We start from the raw sequence: 23542 nt of genomic DNA, 5'->3' as shown, positions 1-23542 counted from the left end.
AAGTTTTAAATAATAAGTGATAACAATACAGTATTTGAAGTGAATATCATCTTAATTTTAAAATGCGGTTGTCACATTTATTTTGAAATGTTTCCCCTTACTGTGAGAACTTAAAGAACTTGGGAAAAGTATATATAATTGTCTTTCAGATGTCTTACTGTGGTTTACCAGAACAAATTAATTATCTGGTCAGAAATATATACTAGTGAATTTTGTATCTCTTCAACAATTTTTGAGATCTGTTACGTCCATTTTGCTAGGGCAGTGATTCTCAGTTTGAAAACCTTGGTTCTAATAATAACTGCATTTATGTGTGAGAAGATCATACTGGCTAAGTAGCGAGATTGTTGGGTTTTTTCCCCTACTCCTGGCTAGAATTGACAGCATTGTAGCACAGTGTTTTGTGACTTGACTGTTGCTATTTGTAGTAATAGTAAGCAGTTTGCACTCATGGTTTTTGATAAGTAGCTTTATAGTCATATAAAATTGCTAAAAACTGTGGGGTTCATTTCTGTCCTTTTAATTGAGAAATACTTTTGGGCATTTATTATATGTTCTGTCTTCTGAACATTAAAGTTATAAGACTAAACCTAAATTAATGTACCCTACCATTTTCACCAGTAATGCTAGTTACTGCAGAATACATTTATTTGGCCTTTGTGTTACAGTTGTATGTTGAAAAGATAGACTGTGTACAAATCTCTCTTTGCATGTCCCCACACTAACCATGTCATACCATTTATTATAAGAATCATCCTGACTTCAAAGGTGTTACAATGGTGGTGGTAGGAGGGAAGAGTTCATCTTAAAATTGATTAAAAAAGAGTAATTTGAAAAGTAAATCTCTTTTAAAACATGAAGTCAGTGAGAGGGAAAGATGAAGGATCTTAGGTGTTGAAAAGGCTGGAGACCACTTTTCCGATGTTACATTAAAGGGAAGACAGAATCTGGTAATAAAGTTGACAGATACTGAATCAAGAAGATAAGTACAATTATTCAAGGTAGCTTTTGTTTTTTCTACAGATGTCCTAAGGAAGTGTATCCCCATGTTACTACCATTATAAATATATGTCTTAAGTATCTTACTTACGATCCTAATTATAATTATGATGATGAAGATGAAGATGAAAATGCCATGGATGCAGACGGTGGTGATGATGACGACCAAGGTATTTCAAATTAAGTAGGATTTGTTATATTTTCATGAAAGAACTAATTATAGATGGAGATGATTCTTAGCCCCAAAATGTACTGTTTGTTTGCTTGCTTATAATAGTGAAAGTGGAAATTACCACAATATTCAACAGGAGCAAGTTGATTTAATTATGGGCATCCAGGTATTGAACTGTATGCAATATTTTCAAAATCATGTTCTAAGTAAACATTTCTTAAAGCAGTTAATAAGTTGAATGAAAAGTAGATAGCAAAATTACTCTGTCCCAATTTAATTTTTTAAAATAAGCTGAAAAAAAATGTTACTGTTTTTCTCTTGGAAAGCACTTATCAGTGATTACACAGTGTTTTTGTAAGGAGGGAAATGAATCTTATTTTTAAAATTGTACCTATAGATATCTATAACATATTCCTAGCAGTTTGGTTTGTTTTATACATAGTTACTTTTAATGAGAAATTTTAAGTATTATTTGAGGCTCCACTTAACTTTCATGAATAATCCAAGTATTTCTGAGGTTCCTGAGATTGATGTCGTTGTGCTGAGATTTGTGGTATTTACTGTGGAAAGGGGTAACACTTCAAGGGCACAAGGTTGCTCATGTGTACTTGTCTCTTTTCTGTTAAAAGAACCATAATAGTAATGTTTAAATAAGTTACTGGGTATATGTGTTGGTGGATTTCCTGTTAATTATACTTTTAAGTTTGATTCTTTGAATGAATTTAGGTAATGCCTTTGCTCTAAAGTCTGTGATTTCATCCATCTTAAAAAAAAAAAAAGATACAAAAACGCTCTCTTAATCTCATTTTAGACTCTTAACAGATACTGCTCAGTTTCTCTGCACTATAACAGAACTCCTCAAAAGAATAAATGCTCTCCAACTCCTTTTTCCCCCTTTTCTTTTGAATCCAGTCTTGCAGTGATTGCTAGTGACCTCAGATGTTTGACTCTGCTTGTTCCTCAGTTTTCAGCAGCATTTCTTTATTTAACTGCCACAATATCACATTCTCCTGGTTTTAGTCCTGTCTTTGTGATTACTCCTTCTCTGTCCCTATGCTGATTCCTCTTCATCACCCTGATCACTCAACTGTGGAGTATTTCTGAGCTTAGTTCTTGACTTCTCTGTTATGTTTTTATAATCTTGTTGATCTCATCTAGTCTTTTGGCTTTAATATCAGTATGCTGAAAACCCAAACTTTATCCCAGATCTTTCCTGTTAATTCTAGGTTCATATATGCAAAACTGCTTAATTGATATACTGCCTAGATGTCCAGAATATCTTCCCACCCTTCCTCCACTGTTGGTTATTAACTTGTTTCTTGTTTAGACTTCTCTATCTCAGAATAGCACCTCTATTCTCCTTAGTTTCTCAGGCCAAAAACTTTGGAGTTATACCTGATCACTTTTTACATACCTCCCTCATCCAGTCTCCCATCTCAGGACTTTCCCATACTGCATACTCTTATTTCCCTTTTTATTATTCTTACTTTCTTCATTACACCTAATCATTTTCTGATGCCTAATATTTTTTTATCGTAGTGTTATTGTAACTTATATAGCCATAATTTTAGTTACTAGGCTATTTAATTTTTATAACTTTTTCAATAAAGTATATTTCTATAAAGTTATTCCCATAGTTTGGTTGCCATTGGAAATTTTTCTTTTACTTATTTGCTTTAAATAGTCTACTTGATAGTGCCCTGTAATTTTTCTTCAAATCAGATGCCTTGATTTAGCAGTATTTGGTATAAGAGAGACGGAATTGTTAATACTTAAGCTTAGAATATTGTTTTATTTTATTATTTTTTAGAATATTGTTTTAATGTTTAGCAAGAGTTTGGAGAAGCTAGTGCTCTATTCTGTGGACAGAATTTTATTGTTGTAACTGAGAAAGTATAGCTTCTTTAAACTATATTAAGATAGTATTTTGATAAGTTGATAACAGATATGCATATTTGTTCTTAATAGCCCATCAAGAAACTTAATGGAAAGCCATGTAGCCACAAAGAAAGCTAATATCAGGATTCTTTTTTCTCCCCTGAAAAATTAGTTTCACAGTGTGATATGCCATTGGTGATCATTATTTTTATGGTTTATCTTATAAACTCCCCAGTTGTTTGATTTTCCTGTAGTGTCAAGTGAATCTTTTGAATTGAACTTCTATTCATATTATTTAAAAGGCGGGGACATTTACACATATTTGTAATCTGAAGATGTTTAATGTGTTAATAAATGATAGTTAAGAAGCAGCTCATTATCCATCAATGAGAAAATGTTTAACAAATTAAAAACACAATCAGATCATTTTTCTTTAGAGGTTTATGGGTAGATTTTTAAATAAACTCTGCTTCTGGCTTATGAACTAGCTCTTTTTAAACCTTGTCTCTGACTGTATATCTTAAAAGTTAGAAAATTATCTTAATTATGAGTATCAATTTATTTTCTGTATTAAACTTTTCATATGATTAATAGTCTGTTAACATTAAAACTTCTCTTTAGGGAGTGATGATGAATACAGTGACGATGATGACATGAGTTGGAAAGTGAGACGTGCAGCTGCTAAGTGCTTGGATGCTGTAGTTAGCACAAGGCATGAAATGCTTCCAGAATTCTACAAGACCGTCTCTCCTGCGCTGATATCCAGATTTAAAGAGCGTGAAGAGAATGTAAAAGCAGATGTATTTCATGCGTACCTTTCTCTTTTGAAGCAAACTCGTCCTGTGCAAAGTTGGCTGTGTGACCCTGACGCGATGGAACAGGGAGAAACACCTTTAACAATGCTTCAGAGTCAGGTCAGTTTAAAGTGTGGTTTTGAAAGTCCTGCTAGTAAATGTGATTTTTTTAAAACGGTGGTTTTGTATGGAAATAGGAGTTCCAGAATAGCTTTAGAGAAACATTTCTGGGATATGTTTGTATAATAGTTTATGGATCCTCATATAACATTACTTATAATTTATTCTGATTGAAGTTTTCTTGATTTTTCTTGGCTGAACAGTATTAATTTTAAGATTCAATAAAATATCTTTATCTTTGATGTATTAATGGAGAAATCTTAGGCAGTAGAATTGGACTACTTGTGTTCATAGCTTCTTTCTCTTGTAATTTAGAGAAATTAGGATTTGTGTATGTGTGTGTGTAGTCCTGGACAAGTTATTTAGACATTTTATTAAGCCTCAGTTTTCGCATTTGTAGTAATGGTTTACTTAAAACTGTCTACCCAAGGTGGAAATGATATGCTCTGTTTAAACATATGGTGAAGCCTGCCACACAGGCTTTATATGCCACATATTATTACTGACATTGGCTTTATATCCCACCTATTATTGATAAAATACATATTTTTTCACTTTAGCACATCTTTTTTAGAATCTAAATATTAGGTATTTATAGTCCCCATTTACTGAATATTTAATAATATTCACATTAGGCATTTTCCTATCTTACATGTAATCTCTAAAGCAGCCCCATGGGGTACATATATGTCCATTTTTATGGATTACAGAAGAGATCTTGAGAGAGACTAAACAGCTAAACCAGGAGAAGGGATGTACGTGTCATAGCTATCTTGTTTTAAGTAATAAAAATTTTAAAAGACTGTGGCGAACTTAAAGGTGAACACTGAAGACAAATTGTAGAAGAAAAAGAAAGTGTATCCAAGACGTAAGGAATTGACTAAGTTTATAAAAAGCAGATAAAAATCACAAAAAATTCTGATGGTGCTATGATGAATTAATTAGATAGGTGTTTTCTTTTGCCTCTAGTTCTCACATCATTGTTCAATATGGTATGTGTCTGTATCCTGCTATCCTTAAGACTTATTAGCAAATACCCTATTTAGGTTTCACTAACATTAGAAAGTATAGAAGCGATGTCTTTGACTCATATTCCTGCTGCTTGTAACTACATTTGAAGTGAGGTTGATTTCATTTAAGAGCCAACGAAAAGCAAAAACAAGGGCCCATTTAATGGTTTCTTTTCCGTAATTTGTCTTTTTTCCTGTAATTGCTTATATGTGCTATTTAAGTTTATAAATTATGTTCCTAAAGTTTTGGTTGAAAATTATTATTTAGATTTCTATTTAGTCTTGTGCATTTCATAAGTAAAATTAATCAAGGAAGACTATTCTGTTGTTCTGTAGAAAGCTAATGATAGCTTTTCTCTATTTATCAGTATCAAGCAAATATAGTTACAAGAGAACATGCGTAGTAGATGCAACAAAGTTTATATCGAACAAATTGTTAGTGGTTAGCAGAATTAGGAATTTGACCAGAAAAATTCTTCCATTCATCCCCACCTCTTGTAATTTGTGTTAAGTGAACTGAGGAAGTACCAGTAACTGAACCAGCTAATGAGCACTTGATAATTACAGGTTCCAAACATTGTTAAAGCTCTGCACAAACAGATGAAAGAGAAAAGTGTGAAGACCCGACAGTGTTGTTTTAACATGTTAACTGAACTGGTAAATGTATTACCCGGGGCCCTAACACAACACATTCCTGTACTTGTACCAGGTATGCAAGAAATAGTAAATCACTTTTGGGATTTATTAAGACTTAGATAAGCTTAAATAATTGTTTTCTTGAGAAGGATGATTTGTGACAACTTAATTGGCACATGGAACTAACTTTTTAATAGGAACATTGAATATCTAAAGTTAAAAGTAAAAAGTTTAAAACGATACCCTAAAATATTTTACTTTAATATTTATCACAGGTTGTGGAATTTCTGTGACTTTAGAGATAACATAAAGTGGAAGCTTTAGCAGTCTTTTAGGGATTGGTTTTATATTTTTGCTTTCATAAAGTTGTCATGCATAAAAACATTGGATTTTTCTTTTCTGGTTGGGTTTTTAGGAATCATTTTCTCACTGAATGATAAATCAAGCTCATCAAATTTGAAGATCGATGCTTTGTCCTGTCTATATGTAATCCTCTGTAACCACTCTCCTCAAGTCTTCCATCCTCATGTTCAAGCTTTGGTCCCCCCAGTGGTGGCTTGTGTTGGAGACCCATTTTACAAGATTACATCTGAAGCTCTTCTTGTTACTCAACAACTTGTCAAAGTAATTCGTCCTTTAGATCAGCCTTCCTCATTTGATGCAACTCCTTACATCAAAGATCTATTTACCTGTACCATTAAGAGGTTAAAAGCAGCTGACATTGATCAGGAAGTCAAGGAAAGGGCTATTTCCTGTATGGGACAAATTATTTGCAACCTTGGAGACAATTTGGGCTCTGACTTGCCTAATACACTTCAGATTTTCTTGGAGAGACTGAAGAATGAGATTACACGGTTAACTACAGTGAAGGCGTTGACACTGATTGCTGGGTCCCCTTTGAAGATAGATTTGAGGCCTGTCCTGGGAGAAGGGGTTCCTATCCTTGCCTCATTTCTCAGGAAAAACCAGAGAGCTTTGAAACTGGGTACCCTTTCTGCTCTAGATATTTTAATTAAAAACTATAGTGACAGCTTGACTGCTGCCATGATTGATGCAGTTCTAGATGAGCTCCCACCTCTTATCAGTGAAAGTGATATGCATGTTTCACAGATGGCTATCAGTTTTCTAACCACACTAGCAAAAGTGTATCCCTCCTCCCTTTCGAAGATAAGTGGATCCATTCTCAATGAACTTATTGGACTTGTTAGATCACCTTTATTGCAAGGGGGAGCTCTTAGCGCCATGCTAGACTTTTTCCAAGCTCTGGTGGTTACTGGAACGAATAATCTAGGATATATGGATTTGTTGCGCATGCTCACTGGCCCAGTTTATTCTCAGAGCACAGCTCTTACTCATAAGCAGTCTTATTATTCCATTGCCAAATGTGTAGCTGCTCTTACTCGAGCATGCCCTAAAGAAGGACCAGCTGTAGTAGGTCAGTTTATTCAAGATGTGAAGAACTCAAGGTCTACAGATTCAATTCGTCTCTTAGCTCTACTGTCTCTTGGAGAAGTTGGGCATCATATTGATCTGAGTGGGCAGCTGGAACTAAAGTCTGTCATATTAGAAGCCTTCTCATCTCCTAGTGAAGAAGTAAAGTCAGCTGCATCGTATGCATTAGGCAGCATCAGCGTGGGCAACCTTCCTGAGTACCTGCCGTTTGTCTTACAAGAGATAACCAGTCAACCCAAAAGGCAGTATCTACTGCTTCATTCCTTGAAGGAAATTATTAGCTCTGCATCAGTGGTGGGCCTTAAACCATATGTTGAAAACATCTGGGCCTTACTGCTAAAGCACTGTGAGTGTGCAGAAGAAGGAACCAGAAATGTTGTTGCTGAATGTCTAGGCAAACTCACTTTAATTGATCCAGAAACTCTCCTTCCACGACTTAAGGGGTATTTAATATCAGGTGGGTACCTAGATTTTCTTATATAAGAAAATTTTTATTTTTTAAATTTTTTGACTGGAGAAAAATGGCTTTATTGTGTTGATTTCTGCTGTACAACAACATGAATCAGTCATAATTTTATATATATATATATATATATATATATATATATATATATTCCCTCCTTGTTGAGCCTCCCTCCCCTCCCCCTAAAAATTCTTACTAGTATTTGGTTGCCTGGAAAGATGGCTAATGCTGTATCTTGTTACATGTTCAAATGACATTTTGTTGTTTAAAAGAATTAAGAGTGGAGTTAGATAATGATTAAATAAATCTGGTGTCATTTCTAGTGTTCAGTATATTTTAATGTTACTCTTTTGTCTTAATGTTGAAAAGATAGATGTCTCTTGAATTAATAAAGCCAGAGTACTATGCTTGTATTAATTACAGTACTAAAATTGGTGAACTAAGTTCAAATGAAAAATTCTGGGAACAGTTTTAAGATTTACCAGTGTCAACCCTTATTATCCAAGGAGAAGGTAAAAATGGCCATTCATTCTTAGAAATTGCTTCCATTTTTAATAAAAAATTTGATAATCTTATCTGCTGATGTGGTTAAACCAGTTCCCTTTTAGGAGGGGTAGATCCTTCACTGCTGGTTTCTCAGGCTGCCTCCTTCTTGGATGAAATTGTTTCTTTTGAGATCTAGTGAGATTATATTTCACAAAATGAATAAACTTTGCTCCATTAGTATTCTGAGGGAAAGAAGAAATGCCCTTCTTGATCACAGAGAATTTTAAGGAATTACAGACACTGATGTTAGTTGAAGTGGTTTGACAATGATAAAGGTGTCCATGGATTTTAGCGGTTAAAAACTGTGGACTTCAAATTTATTTTTAATTAGGTTCATCATATGCCCGAAGCTCAGTGGTTACAGCTGTGAAGTTTACTATTTCTGATCATCCACAACCTATTGATCCACTATTAAAGAACTGCATAGGTAAGTGGAAAAGAAGATGAAAATACTGCCTAAATAGTTAGTAGTTAATTATCAAAACCTGAATTATTTCAGTAACTAAATATATCTCCAAGGAACTAAAATACTTTTAAGGGTCTGGTAATTGTTTCATTAAAAACATAATTGCAAATAATTGAAATTAGGTAAATATGCTAGGATGTCTTTAAAGTCAATTGCACATTTGATAATAGTGTTTTGAGAATGACCTAAAGTAAACTAATGGGTAAAGGGAAATGTTATATGATCTGACCAGTCTGAAGTTCTTCCCAGTTGTAAATGAATCTCATTTGAGTTGTGATGGCCGAATTTTCTGTTGTTATTTATATCCCTCTAGCTCCCAAGGGGCTCTATGGAAGCTTTTAAGTTTAAGGTGGAAATTTAAGACTAAAAAAGATAATTCTTGAGGTATTTAGCCCTGTCAGCCTAAGAGGAGATACACAAGAAAGCAAAAGGTCATCTCTTTATTATTTTTCATGATTTTATAACTTCCTATGTTGTTTTCATCATCAATTTACCTAGAATCTTTAGTAACTAAACTCTTGGTGTTTTCTTGACAAAAGAATGGGAATATCAGCAGAAAGGATAGAGGGGTGTATGCATAGAAACTTAGCAGCTTCATGCCATTCTGCAGTGGACCAGAAGGGGCAAAAACACAGTCTAAAAGAACTACACAAAGGGATTATTAGTTCAGAGTAAGAGGGACATAGAGGATAAATGGATGACAATGCTGAGACGTAGAGATAATTCATTGGAAGTCTCTGTCAGAAGATCCTTGCCTTTGTTCTCCTCCCCTGTTTTTTCTTTGTTTACTCTCATTTTTGGCATTGTACAAGATACAACAAAGGAAGAGACCTGTGCCAGATCTCTAGAGACATCAGTCAGCAAGTGTGCATCACTGGTATAGTTACTCAGTTAGATGATGATCATTCTGGTTATTTAAGATTGAAATTCCTAGACCAAGTTGTTGGGGACCACTGATCCTAGATTGTGTCACCATTTGTCCATAATGATAGCAGTACTTCAGGAGCTTTACTTAAAAGCAATTTACCATCATAGTAATTCTAAACAGATAGAGCTGAGGAGCTTTAAATTCTTTTTGAACACAAGCTATCTCTTAACCTTTTTTGTAGTCAGAACTTTCCTGGGTGGTCAGTCTTGAGGTTACTCAGTCTATGATGTTTGAAGCATTTTTTTCATCTCCCATTTTATCAGATTGCTGTTTTGATACATTTTCTGGCACCTTTTCCCCACCATGTATTCTAAAAGATTGCTTATCATCGTATTGATGAATAGCTGTGAATGAATACATGTACCAGACACTGTTCAGTAATGTACATGCTATTTATTCTGTTCTGTGGCCCTAAAAGCTTATAATTCTCATTTTATAAACTGGGAAACTGAGGCTCTTGCCTGTGATAAATTGCTAGAAGTCAGTCTTACAGTTGACAAGTGAAGCAGTTTGGATCACCGTCTGTGTAACTCCAAAGATCTGCGCACTATATTCTTTCCTCCATGTGTAAGAACAGTCACACTTACATCTGTGTTTAGAGTGGCTGGGCACTTTCTCTAGATTTTTGTCTTATATTAGGCTTCAGTTTCCTTCTTTTCTACTCTTAGACCTCTTGTCAATTTATACATTTTTTGTTAAAGATAAAAATTAGCTTTTGGAGGCACATTTCTCTGTCATCTGATAAGCTGTTTACTTGTTAACAGTATTCCAGCAGTGGATCTGTCCCCACCCTTGTTTATGTTTTGAACTCAGGTTTTAAGATTTCACCTTTGGGATGTAAACTATAGCATACATGTAATGTAAACTTCATATGAGCATAAATTTGACTTGCCCACAGCTGTACCCCAATGCCTTATGCCGTAAATGCTCAACAAGTACTTTTGGAATGAAAAAAGATCCCACCTCTGTTGGTGGTATTTTTAGTGTGGATACTAATTTTGAACTTTAAGGAGAGTCATTCACGTTACTAGTTCTTGTGGTTACTGACTCCATCACTTCTCTTTGCCACCCACCTTTTTTATCAACTATCTATAAAAGTAATTGGGAGCTTTAGGGGCCCTCACTCCTGTGTTTAAAGGTTCTGAGAATAGGTTTATCAATTAAATGCACTCAGATTCAGACATGATGGTTTAACTTGTCAAAAGAAATTATATAGTTCACTTAGTATTTCATCATATTTCATGATCCACGTTGAAGAAATAGTAATACCAACACTAGTAAAATAACAGTATAATGCGTATTTAATTTTAAGCTTGCCATATAACTATGTTGCTTCTCTTTGACTTCTTCAGGTGATTTCCTAAAAACATTAGAAGACCCAGATTTAAATGTAAGAAGAGTAGCTTTGGTCACATTCAACTCAGCAGCACATAATAAGCCATCATTAATAAGGGATCTTCTGGATACTGTTCTTCCACATCTTTATAATGAAACAAAAGTTAGAAAGGAGCTTATAAGAGAGGTACGTTAGATTACACTGTTTACCTAAGCTTGTCTTTTACTTTGTAGAATATTTATATATCTTTGTATTTCAACAGGTAGAAATGGGTCCATTTAAGCATACAGTTGATGACGGCCTGGATATTAGAAAGGCAGCTTTTGAGTGTATGTACACGCTTCTAGATAGTTGTCTGGATAGACTTGATATCTTTGAATTTCTTAATCATGTTGAAGATGGTTTAAAGGACCATTATGACATTAAGGTGAGATGTTTGTGCCTGTTGATAAAATGTTTTAGAAGAATACTTTTTGCTAGTGACTTTCACCTTTGTAATTTATGCTTGTTATTCAGTGAGAATGATTGGTTTACTTGTCATGATTTTATTGTGTTAGAAACTCTCTAATATGCAAACAAAGTAGCAGTGCAGTGTAATAACATCAGTTGACATATAGGAAAATCCAGAAACCTTTTCATTGGCGGAGGAAGTCAGAATCAGAGTGTTGTTAAAGGGTGTTATACACAAAGCTATCTGTAGACGCAACCACAGAGAAATTATACCGCCTCGTAGGCTTAGAGCATGAACTTTGCTTATAGCTCCTTTTTATCTTCCTATTTAAAATGTGAACTATAAAAGGGTGATTTGAAAAATCTTTTACTCAGGGCCTTTGGTCAAGCAGGGCAAAAGTGGTAGTTGAGCAGTAATTCGGCCATACTATCAGAACTCTTACTTTGATGTTTCCATAATGTAATATGGAATAACCTGATTCTCCCAGAATTCAGTGAAAAGAGCCCTGAAAGAATAGAATCCTTCTACAATTTATAGTCTTAAGATAAAAGACTATCAGTTATTGGACTTTAATGGATTAATCTGAATAAGTAGGCTCTTTGGTTTTGTTTTTTTTTTGTTTGTTGTTTAGAAAAATCTAAGACAGTAGAAGCTTGTTATAAAGCTTTCTTCTAGTTATTTTCTCACTCACTGATTTTTTCCATTTGGTCCACATGAACTTTTTGAAAAACAGTTTATGACCCTATCCCAATGAGTGAAGTAAAAAAAAACAAAAAAAGTAAATTGGAAAGCTCCCCAGCTCTAGCTCATGTGCAGTCAAGATTGAGAATCACTTTTCTAGTTCTGTACTCTCAGACCATATGATAGATAACTTTAGTACTTGTAGCTAAAATTTCTTAGATTTGAACTCTGTGTGATTCCAAATGGCAGACTACATAAAAATGAAACTTTGTGGCACAGGCTAGTCATTTTCTTTTAAAAACTTTGTCAGAATTTGAGATTTGTCTTTAGAAAATAAATTCAGAATCTAAATTTTGTCTTTTTTATTCGTAATAGATGCTTACATTTTTAATGTTGGTGAGACTCTCTACGCTTTGTCCAAGTGCGGTACTGCAGAGGTTGGACCGACTTGTCGAGCCATTACGTGCCACGTGTACAACTAAGGTAATATTGATATTGTTGATTTAGGCCAGACTTGGTATGTTCAGGATTCTCAGTTGATTCTGTACTGTGGTTTTCCAAATTTAACTGTGCTGGCATCCTGTGTAGTAGTTGGCTTCAAAAATTAACTTATTAAATGTGGATGATTTAGAAAGCTTACCACTGTTAAATGCTATTCTTAAAAGTTTGTTGTAACAGTGTGACACGTTTTTAAAGTACTGATATGGGTAAAGTGATAGGTCCACAAAAGAGGAGAAAATGTTTAATTCTGTTGGAGGCGGCAAATGGGGGTGGGAGTCATAGAAGGCTTCATATATGCACATGACAGTATTTAAAATGGACCTTGAAAAAAATCAGGATTATTTTTAAGTTCAGAAAGTGAAGCAAGACTTTTCATACAAAAATGATTATATGAATTAAGGCACAGAGATTTCAGTACATGACATGTTTGAAGAATAATGAACAAATATGGTAACATCAAACAGTAGTTTGATGGAGGACAAAGTAGGACTTGCTAAGCAGATCCCACTCTGGTTTTTATAAAGGGCTTTGTATAAAATATTCCCTTAAAAGGAGACAGCTATTGCTAAAAAAGTTTCAAAACACCTCTGCTTGAAGAATAATGTGTCTTGTGGATCTGTTCAGGAGTAGCTTTGCTTTATTTTTATGTGCTTAGATTTTGTTGGTATAAGAACTGCCTTTTATAGCATGTAATATAAATTTACTCAATGTTCCAGGTAAAAGCAAACTCAGTAAAGCAGGAGTTTGAAAAGCAAGATGAACTAAAGCGATCTGCCATGAGAGCAGTGGCAGCACTGCTAACCATTCCAGAAGCAGAGAAGAGTCCACTGATGAGTGAATTCCAGTCACAGATCAGTTCTAACCCTGAGCTGGCAGCCATCTTTGAAAGTATCCAAAAAGATTCATCATCCACTAACTTGGAATCAATGGACACTAGTTAGATATTTGTTCAACCTGGGGACCATTATATTGACCATATGATGCACTGATTTGGCAGGTTAATCATAAGACATGAAAAGAGAAGTATTTAAAAGCTTCACAATGTTCCACTTTTTTTTCCCTTCATGGAGACAGTTTGACTTTCTTCCATTGTTGTTTTTGTAGCATTTATTTCAGAAATATGTATTTCCATAATCCAGAGGTTGTAAAACCACTGATGTTCTAGTGGTTAGGGCAACATTTAAAATGACAACTAAACGTTAGGATTGATGGAGATAGGGTCCAGTATATTTACCCTGTAATGTTTAGGATTAAAATGTTAAAATTTTGTGACCATGAATTTCTTTCTTTTATAAATTTTCTCTTATTTAAAAATCAAAAATTCTGCAAGACAAAAACCATGTTTCTTTTTCTTGTGTAACTTTGTTTCAGCAACATAAATTGATTTTTTAGCTGGCAGACAAGAATTATCTGTGTAAGACTTGTTACATTTCAGAGGGGTTGGCAGTTTGAGAGACAGTAGGGTATCATTTTTTAAGTATGGGGATTAACAATATCCCTGTTGCGCACACTAATTTTGCATGAGCAAGTTTGCAAATATGTATTGTCTGTAAAGCAGCATGTGCAGATTATTCATAATACAAAAGTTAAAATAAGTATTATTGTATTAGTGCAATTTTCAGATATTTATTTTTGCACAGAAAACACATATCTGGAGAGAGAGGGGAGTAAATTTTTGAAACTTTGGTTTTCTTAATTCCAGTGTGAATTTGCAGGTGTTTTCAGCAAATCAAGTCAACAATTTGCCACTTTTTCTATTATAAATTTAAATTTGAATATTTAAGTACTCAGTTTTTCCCGGTTACCCATTTGTGTGTGTGCGTTTCCCCTTAGAAATTTGTAGCCAGATTTTTCTTTGATTTCCTTTGGACCTCTACATTCCATATCGAATGATTCTAATAACTGTGTGCTTGTGAATTTTATTTTTTGGAAAATTCTGAAGCTGGCTGTCACAGGTTGGTTAGCTAATAGTATTTTCTTTTAGTTGAGTTAGATTTTTTCCCCCCTTTCTTCTAGAGCTAATTTACATATTGTATTTGGTAAGTGTTGACTACTCCTGATGAAAGGGTCTGTGCTTGGGGGGAAGCAAAGCTTTGCAGTACCTTATACTGTAGTTAAAATTTTATTTAACATATCCTTCAGTGAGCTCCTTTCACACTGTAGCCTATTCCTTCAAATTTGTGGTGCTCCTGTAACAGTAAGAACTAACTTCTGAAATAAAAGACATCTCCTAATGCTGTGCAAACATAGTTTACATGTATTGAAGGAGGCAGTTGTTAAATTGAGTGACAAGTTTTAAGCATTCAGATATTTGAAAACTGCACCCTTTATTTTTGAAACTGTGAATTGGAAATATTTTTCCTGCTGTTTGACTTACCTGCTTTAACATGCAAATATGAGGTGATTTTAATTATAACATACTGCGGTTATAGACGAACAGCTTAACTTCAAGTATTCAGATGATCGTGCATAAGACTTCATTACCAGTAAGGATTTTGATTAGTATGTGGACATGAAACGTTACATAAAGTTGGTGCTGTTTCAGAGTGTGTGGCAGGTGATAATCATACTATAATTTGCAAAAAACTGTAATAGAAATTTATTTCAAGCTGTTAGTATATTATGTACTATGCATTACCGTGGTACAGATGTTGTGGATATATTTTAAGTATTTGGTTTCACGGTTTCACAATAAATTACAATACTGTAGGCTCTAGGACCAAGTAGGAGACTGATATGCATATGTTGTGTGAATGTCTTAGTTAATTGAAGTTAAATCCAAACTCTTCTCACATATTGGATTTCACACCTTCAGTTTTTTTTAACTTCTAAAATGCTTGTAGTTTTTTGTTTTTTGAGTCTCGAAAAATGGCTCATTTTTCTAATGTAGCTGAAATTCTCTTTTAACAAAAGAGGTTCTGCTCTTTTCTAGTAGTTGATATGATTTGTGTTTATATATATGATATATATATTATAATGTATATATTCACATATATAACAAAATTAGTAAAAGAAGAATACTCAAATTTTAAATGCTGAGTCATACTGATCAAGTTCATACTTCTCGTGGTGATGTCCTGGTACTGGAATGGAAGGTGTGCGGTTCAGTCACAGTCTGTCACTCCTACTGCTCACTGGTCTTTTAATTATTAGGAAGTTCTGCTTAGCAGTTCTGCACATGATGGTTCCTCAGGAGAATAAAACAGCTGTTCACTGATGAGGACATTTAAATTGTTTAGATTTAGCCAAGTTCTTTTAAAGACAGCTCAATATGGGTTGTTTTTAAGTTGTTACAGTATGAAACTAAGGCAGAAAGGAAATTTGGTATGGCAAAGTGCAACCTAAAAATTTAAAGTCAGTAGCACTGCATGATAATTTTCAAAATGTGGTCATAATGATATCTAAAGTTGCTTAACCATTCAGAATGCTTCACAAATTGGAGTATGGAGACTTCAACAAATGTTTGATATTTACATAGTTTTTATATAACCATAAATAACCAGGCCACTTTTTTGTTTTTGCACTTTTGTTGGGTAAATGATAAATAACATGGGCATATCTAACCAGTTTTAAAGGCATATTCTGATACCTTTTATATCTAACTCAATTTCAGATATATGAATATGATTATATAGATAGGCATGTTGAAGTTTAATGAAATACACATGATCCTCAGAAAATTCAGTTAATTAGTAATCCTTTTAAGGTGTATTTAAACCACATGACAAAGTAATATAGTAATGCGTGACAATTTTTTAAAAGTTGAAGTAACATTTTCTGCCCAGGTAAAAAATTCTACCAAAAACTTACATTGTAAAAATTAACTGCCAGTCTCTAGATATAGTATACTTAGTAAATATTTTTATATTAAAGAGCTTTAAAATTTCAGGAGATGTTGATTCTAGCTCTTAAATTAAATCCTAATTTTTAAATTACTGCCACTCCAGAGTCACACGTGTTTTTGAAATTTTAATTTATCCTTTGTGAAATGGAAAACGGACAGTAGTAACAACAGTTCCATTTTGCTGTTTGGGAAGAGGATATTCTGGTTTTAATGGATTTTTTTTTTTTCTAGTTAAGTAAAACTCCTGATACCTTTGGCTACAAAATGGAACACATTGGAAGTAATCATGTGGCAAGCTAGCAAAAGTTGACCATATGTGGTCATTTTCTTAAGAAAGATGCACATTGAAATTACTTATTTTCCCTTCATAGTACAGTAAGTTGCTGATTTTCCTATTAGTACTAGAAAAATAAGATTTTGTGAACACCTGTAATTTAGTCAAGAGTTATCAGCAATATATTTTTGCTGTTTATAACTTTCAAAGTTAGCTCTTAATTGAAAATGGAATTTTTCACAAAAATCAACTTCAGTTAAAACGAATGGGAGTATTGCAGATAATTTTACTTTGTTAGACTGAAATGTTAATGTGTCAGAATGCTTTTTAGTGGAGGAAGTGTGGATACCCTGACCTCTTTGTACTTTTTAGTTCTGATCTTAAATGATTATTAGTGATTACTTTGGCAAATTGAATTGTTTCACTTAAGTCTTAGATGAGAAAAGGCTATCTGAAATTTCTTTCTAAATTAGAATGTGTTGGAATTAGTGTATTTAACCATTATCAGTAACTTAGTGGCTGATGCACATTGATTTTATTCTAGAATGCTCTCTCACAGGGAAATTCTGAAGAATTATATTATGGAACTGGTTAATGTATGATACCATGATGACCTCATGATTTAATAGTCTGTAATAATCCTGTTACTTTGAAAAGCTATTTTACTTGTTTCATAGACATTTCACTTTTAATATAAACCCAACTGCTTACTTAGGTCAGGGCAGCTAAATGTGTGTGATGGTATCTTACTGTAACCCTAATGCATTATTGTTAAGAAACCAAATGTGTACTTTACTTGGAATCCTTACCATCCATGAACTAAATTAGGCATTCCTAAAAGGTCTAGAAATAAACTCTTAGTTTCTTATTCTAGAAATCAGTTTAGACTTCTGTAGAAAAATGCATGTTCTTTTAAGATCAGGATTTCTCAGCCTAGCACTGACATTTTGGACCGAATAATTCTGTGTCATGGGGGCTGCCCTGTGCATTGTAAAATAACAACATCCCTGAGCTCTACGCACTTAGATACCCGTAGTACCATCAACAACTCTCAGTTGTGACAACCAAAATTGTTTCCAGAATTTGCCAAATGTCCCCACGGGAGTAGGGAAAGAGGGGGAGAGTGCAAAATTGCCCCAGTTAAGAACCACTATTATCGAGAGCTTTCTCTTGTGAGCTATAACCAACTGAGATTCTGTACACACAGAAGTTTTCATTCTTGGTATCAGTTCATCTTCCTAACTAAATTTAAGTATACTGTACTGTTTTCAATATTTTCTTCCACTAAATTAATTAGAACTATCATGATCTAGTGAAAATGTTTCTATTCTATATTACTACCTCCTCTGATTTAAATGGATGGTCTTTATTAAACCACTTAATATACTGGCTTTTTTTTTTTTTTTTTCCTGGCTGTAAAGTGCTTCCTCATGCTGAAAGAAATAGGAGTATAAAAGGGGCTTCTACTGTACCAGGTGATGTGAGGCAGTGAGTGCTTTGCAGTTGATGTACTATATAAAAGGGCAAGTAGTACACTTTACTTGGGTTCTTAAAAGTTGGAGTTTCAGAATTACTCATTTATATTCTCTTCAAGAAAACATTCTAGTTCAAGAAAGTAAATATAATGAACAAAGACTTGCTTTCCAGTATAGGTAATTTCCTGTTTAGCTGTAATATTTAAAGACATGCCAAATAGTGATTTTGGGGGAGTATAATTTCAAAATTATATATTTGAACTTTGAAAATAAACCTGACTGGCACATTTTTCTATTTTTCTAGGATTAGTTGATGTTTGCAGACAATAAAATCCTTGTGAATAAAGACTGGTTGGTGGGAGGCAAGTGGCAGAGAAACTATCACAAATCAGATTGCTTGTTCTTTGAAACAAGATCATTGAGTGAGTCTTTGAAATTTCTGAACCATTTTAGTCCCTCTTAGCAGAATTGGCATAAACAAAAATAAAAGTTAATTTCCTTTTACATGATGTTTTTTGAAGTATTCGTGAGGCTGATTGGTCAACAGTTTTAGTAAGTTCAGAACGCTCATTTTGGAACCTTGAAAATTCAGTCTTTAAAACCTGCATTTAAAAGATGTAGAAATTTGTTTCAGCATCAGTTGCATTCGCAGAGGACCATGTATGTACCCAGATGAGACGCCCCACTGCTGGTCTGTACTGCTATAGCCCCTGCTCACAGTGTTCAAGATTTATGTAAAACTTACTATCATGCCTTCATCCTTCTAAGAGGATCAAAATTAATTACCTTTTCCCCTCCTTTGCCTTGGTACTAATACTCTCCAGTGCTTGCCACTGGAGACAGTACGGGGAAAACATATGTATGTGTATGATTGTGGCATAGGTTCCTGGTCTCGGGTTGAGGACAAACCCAAGCCAAGGAAGTCGTGTACTCCATGTAGTGAGAACAGAATTAGCAAAAGCATAGAGACGAGGTTTTAGAAGCTGAATATGGCTGTAGTGTGGAATATGAGTTTAGAGGCTAGGATGGGCAGATTTTATAGACGGCTTTGTAAACATTTTGGATTTAATTTCAGGGGTGAGGTGATGGCAAACCTAGAAATACTTAGGTGCACTTTAGAGAATGGATTGGAAGGAACATAAGACATTTGTTGATGAGTTAATACATTAATAGAATAAACTGTATGAAAGGGAATGTTGTGCTGAACCAGTGTAAATATGGAGGGGCACTCAGGGTGTTTGAAATAAAATTGACAGGACAACAGTTGATTGGTTGCTGGGAATAAGCACAGTTAGTTATATTATGCTGCAATACAAATAGTCCCCAAAATAGGTGGTAGAATACATAATTATTCTGTGTAGTATTCTGGATAGCACAGGGTTAGCACCTCATGGGGACCCTGGATAATCAGGCTGCCACTGGGAATGTGAGTTGCTGTGGCAGAGGCAAAGAGAGAAGTGAGTCATTTCTGTCACCTAGTGCTTTCCCATGGGCAAGAAGTCATAAGGTCATATCTAACAGCTAAATACTTATTCATGAGGCATTGGTGAGAATAGTCAGCTCTGTTGAGCTGTGGAGGGCCCTTTTTTGATAGGCAAAATGTGGGCAGAAGAGTTAGGTCATGGTAAACAACTCACAATTAGATGTTCCTACCTATTCTTACAAGTGTTTTCAATCACCCCGCCACTCAGTTGCTTCTAAGCGCTTTCTCCACTCACTGGGTCCTCTCCATCTTTTCCATATCTTCTACAACCATCTTCACACCTTCCGGAGTGACAACTTTTGTTACCGGCTGTGGCTCCCAGGCCCATAGGAAATGGATCATCTACCTCAAGCTTTTTTTTTTTTTTTTTTTTAAATCTTCACATTGCAAGTTGTATACAGAAACAGCAGTCTCCTAAAAGTGCCAGCAATTTTTATGTTTTCTGAAATTAATTATGTAGGTACCATTCAATATTGTTTTTGGTTTTGATCAACCTTTATCTCTGCTACCACTCTTAAGGCTACAAGCTTAGATATTTTCATCCAGAGCTGTTTGAAGTTAAACTCTATCTTACTCTTAACTGCAATCTCCTGTTCATCAAGGTCTGCCTTCACTTGCTCTAAATTGACTTTTGACCTCAGAGTCCTGTAATCTGTATTTCCCACCATTTTCTGTTTCTTTTAGCCTTTTGTTTACCTAATCTGGATCTCCTGGGTTTTGTAAATGATTTATTCATAAAATACTTGTCCATCTGTTGCATCTAGGGATGCCCCCTCTCCCATTCCGTATATCTTTAAGTATTACACTTAACCCTGTCTCCATACCCAGTGGATTACCATTAACATCATTTTGTCAATAAAATTAAGGCCATTTTCTAGTCCTTCCAACCTGAGAATCTCATATCCATTGCCATCTTTACATCCTCATCTCAGAGGTTGAGTTGGTTGTCCTCCCAGAGTCTACCTTCCTCCAGCCTGTCCTAGAAGAAAGAAAAGTAAGTGAAAGTCACTCAGTTTTGTCTGTTTGCGACCCCATGGACTATACAGTCCATGAAATTCTCCAGGCTAGAATACTGGAGTGGGTAGCCTTTCCCTTTTCCAGGTGATCTTCCCAACCTAGAGATGAAACCCAGGTCTCCCGCATTGCAGGCAGATTCTTTGCCTGATGAGCCACAAGGGAAGCCCTCAGCCTGTCCCAGGTTTTGGTTAAATCAGTCCTCCTCCTCTTCCCTTTATCTTCAGTACCACTAACACTAGTTCCATCTGCTGGACCCTCAAAAATACCCTGAAATCTCATCTAAAAAGACTTAAATGTTTTTTATTGTATCTTCTACAAGATACCATCTCTGTAGAGAACTAGATATGCTTTCCTGATTTTTTTGTGTTTTCACTTTACTCTGGCTCTCATCCCTCTATAGGTGATCATTACAAACCAATTACAGTGAAGTCTTAGATGCCAAAATGGCCTTCAGTCTTTTTCTTACCTGAACTCAAATTGATATCAGTATTGTTGATCACTCCCTCCATGAGACTGACTAACTGTTGCCTTGGCTTCTAGGATGTTATCATCTTCTGGAGGCTTCCAAATACCTACGAGGCCACTGTATCTTACTTTTGCTAAAACATTATTCACTAGGCCCTTCAGTTCACGTCTTCTCATTATATATAATCCTGCCTGGATCATCTCATCCATTTCTCATGGTTTACATGTTGATTTCTAAATCTGTAGACCTTAGTCCTGTATTTCAGACTTATATCAAATCACTTACTGGACAACCCCATACAGGTATCTCAAACACAGGATAGCTAAACCTGAACTCCGCATCTTCCCCTGGTTTCCCTGTCTTTCTCTCTCTGCTGTTGGCAACCCATTTATCCAACCACTCAAGCTGGAAATCTTAACACAAGTTTGGAGGCAAAAAGTGGTAAATAACAAAGAATATAAAGATGCTGCCAGACATCTGGCTTTTAATCTTGGCTCAATGGTAGCTATTTGACTTTGGTAAATTACTTAGCCTCAATTTCTTCATCTAAAAGTAGCTACCTTATTGGTTTAAATAGGAATTCTTGTAAAGTACTTAAAACTGTCTGGTACCTAGTTAGTGTTATATAATTGTTAACTCTTACTAACTTCTGCTAATTTGATTTGCTAAATATTTCTCAGGTCCATCCCCAGTACTGTGTGTTCAAGACCTCATTTCCTCATCTGTTGATTGGATGACTGCAGACGCTTCTTAATTGGTATTTTGTTTCACTCAGGAAACTAATTTCTTAAGAACTTAGCTAGGTCCTGCCAGGCCTGTAAAGGCAGGTGAGAGAACATACTTGACATAAAGAAGTGCTGGTTACCAGGAGAAAACTGACATAATAAACACCACAGAATTCTACTCTATAAGAATTATATTGGTAACAATGGAGGATGTGATCCATTCTACATGGAGCAGGAAGGGTTCTTGGAAGAGATGGAATGTCTTGAGATAAGAGGTATTTTACCTTGGAAGAGTTGTTTTCAAGTGAGTGCATCACAGTAACCACGAGGACTTGTTAAAATGGATTGCTGGGCCCTCCAGAGAGTCTGGTTCCATAGGTTGCAGTGGGGCCCAATAATTTGCTTTTTTATTTTTTATTTTTTGTCCTTTACGTTTGCAGTCCTGTTGCCTTCTCAGACCACATTTTGGGACCCACTGCCTTAGCATACCCAGAGAGCATTCATTCCCAAGGCCGCTCAACTGCTAAGACCATGGTCTTGACCATTCATAGTCTTAGGCTATATCCTTCAGTGACTCCTTTTTGGCCTGTAGGGCAAGTACAAGTTCTAGATCTGGATACTGTCAGCCCCTTTAGCCTCAGCATCTGTCACACGTAAGATTGGCCTTTATCCTCAGGCAAGGGTGAAATATTTCTCTCAGCCACCATGCTGCTCCTAACCTTTATACCGCTGCTCAAGCTATACCTTTTGCCTGGATATCTTGCTTTTTCTTCATTTTATACGTTGTCAGTCACTAAGTTGTGTCCAGCTCTGCAATCCCATGGATTGTAGCCTGCCAGGTCTCTCTGTCCATGGGATTTCCCAGGCAAGAATACTGAAGTGGGTTGCCATTTCCTTCTCCAGGGATTCTTCCCAGACCAGGGATTGAACCTGTGTCTCCTGCATTAGCAGGTGAATTCTTTACCACTGAGCCACCAGGGAAGCCCTTCCTTTATGAAGTTGACTGCTATCCTGTAGGCTGAGTCAAGGACTCCAGAAACCTCCCATGATGCCAGTTGACAAGGACATAATCAAGGGGCCAGTTCCCAACTTTAGAGCTTGTTTTCCCTTTTGTGCATGTAATATAGTCCAAATTTCTTTAGAAAGCACTTCTCTTTTAACATTGTGCAAACATTGCTGAGTGGGGGAGGATGGGTGGGAAGAGCTGAGTGGGCTAATTGTTCATAGACAGCCCTTTATGTAAAACAGTACTGCCAACAACCTTGTCCCACTCTGTACCCAATGTCTCACAGGTTCAAGTCCTTTGTAGAGCTTGACTGGACGGAAAGGATCCCTGCTTTTCTGGTTTGTAACTTTTCTAATGCCTCCTTGCTTCTTGTCTTCTAGGAATTTTTCGGAATTTTTGAGCTACGTGGGCCTTCCCTTCTGCTCTATATATTATTTTGGATTTATTTTCATTCACAGATGTTTACTGTCATTTCAGTAGAATTTGGAGACAATAAATAGCACATTAAGTTGGTCTGCCATCTTGGAGCTTCTGTTATTTTTTTATCTTCTCTAATATTTTAATGAGAAACATTTTAAAATAGATGTTAAAGAGTTTAGGCTCTCAACTTGGGTTCACATCTGACCATCCCATCCCTTAGTTGTGGGACTTTGGGCAACTTCTTAACATCTTTGTTCTCCCTTCTGTAAAATGGATATGTACCAGCCTCAAAGAATTGTTAAGAAGGTTAACATACATAAAGAAGATGAAACACAGTAAGCACTCAAATGTATATGGATAAATATGTTAAATCATGAATGACTGACTATAGGAGCTTAA

The 23542-nt window shown here is 35.3% G+C and overlaps 1 protein-coding gene across 1 annotated transcript in view; it reads left to right on the top strand.

Moving 5' to 3' along the window:
* Positions 1 to 23243, top strand: part of CAND1 (cullin associated and neddylation dissociated 1) — a 44147-nt gene extending 20904 nt beyond the window's left edge. Inside the window, exons 7-15 of the mRNA XM_004006488.6 lie at positions 1024 to 1169; positions 3671 to 3963; positions 5541 to 5682; positions 6025 to 7518; positions 8402 to 8497; positions 10817 to 10986; positions 11063 to 11227; positions 12308 to 12415; positions 13150 to 23243. Of these exons, the coding sequence (XP_004006537.1) occupies positions 1024 to 1169; positions 3671 to 3963; positions 5541 to 5682; positions 6025 to 7518; positions 8402 to 8497; positions 10817 to 10986; positions 11063 to 11227; positions 12308 to 12415; positions 13150 to 13374 (2839 nt within the window). The 3' untranslated portion in view covers positions 13375 to 23243. The remainder of the gene's footprint in view (positions 1 to 1023; positions 1170 to 3670; positions 3964 to 5540; positions 5683 to 6024; positions 7519 to 8401; positions 8498 to 10816; positions 10987 to 11062; positions 11228 to 12307; positions 12416 to 13149) is intronic.
* Positions 23244 to 23542: the final 299 nt, after the last annotated feature.

Source organism: Ovis aries, chromosome 3 (genome assembly GCF_016772045.2).
Source record: "Ovis aries strain OAR_USU_Benz2616 breed Rambouillet chromosome 3, ARS-UI_Ramb_v3.0, whole genome shotgun sequence".
Lineage (NCBI taxonomy): Eukaryota > Metazoa > Chordata > Mammalia > Artiodactyla > Bovidae > Ovis > Ovis aries.
This window is presented reverse-complemented; position numbering and strand designations above follow the sequence as displayed.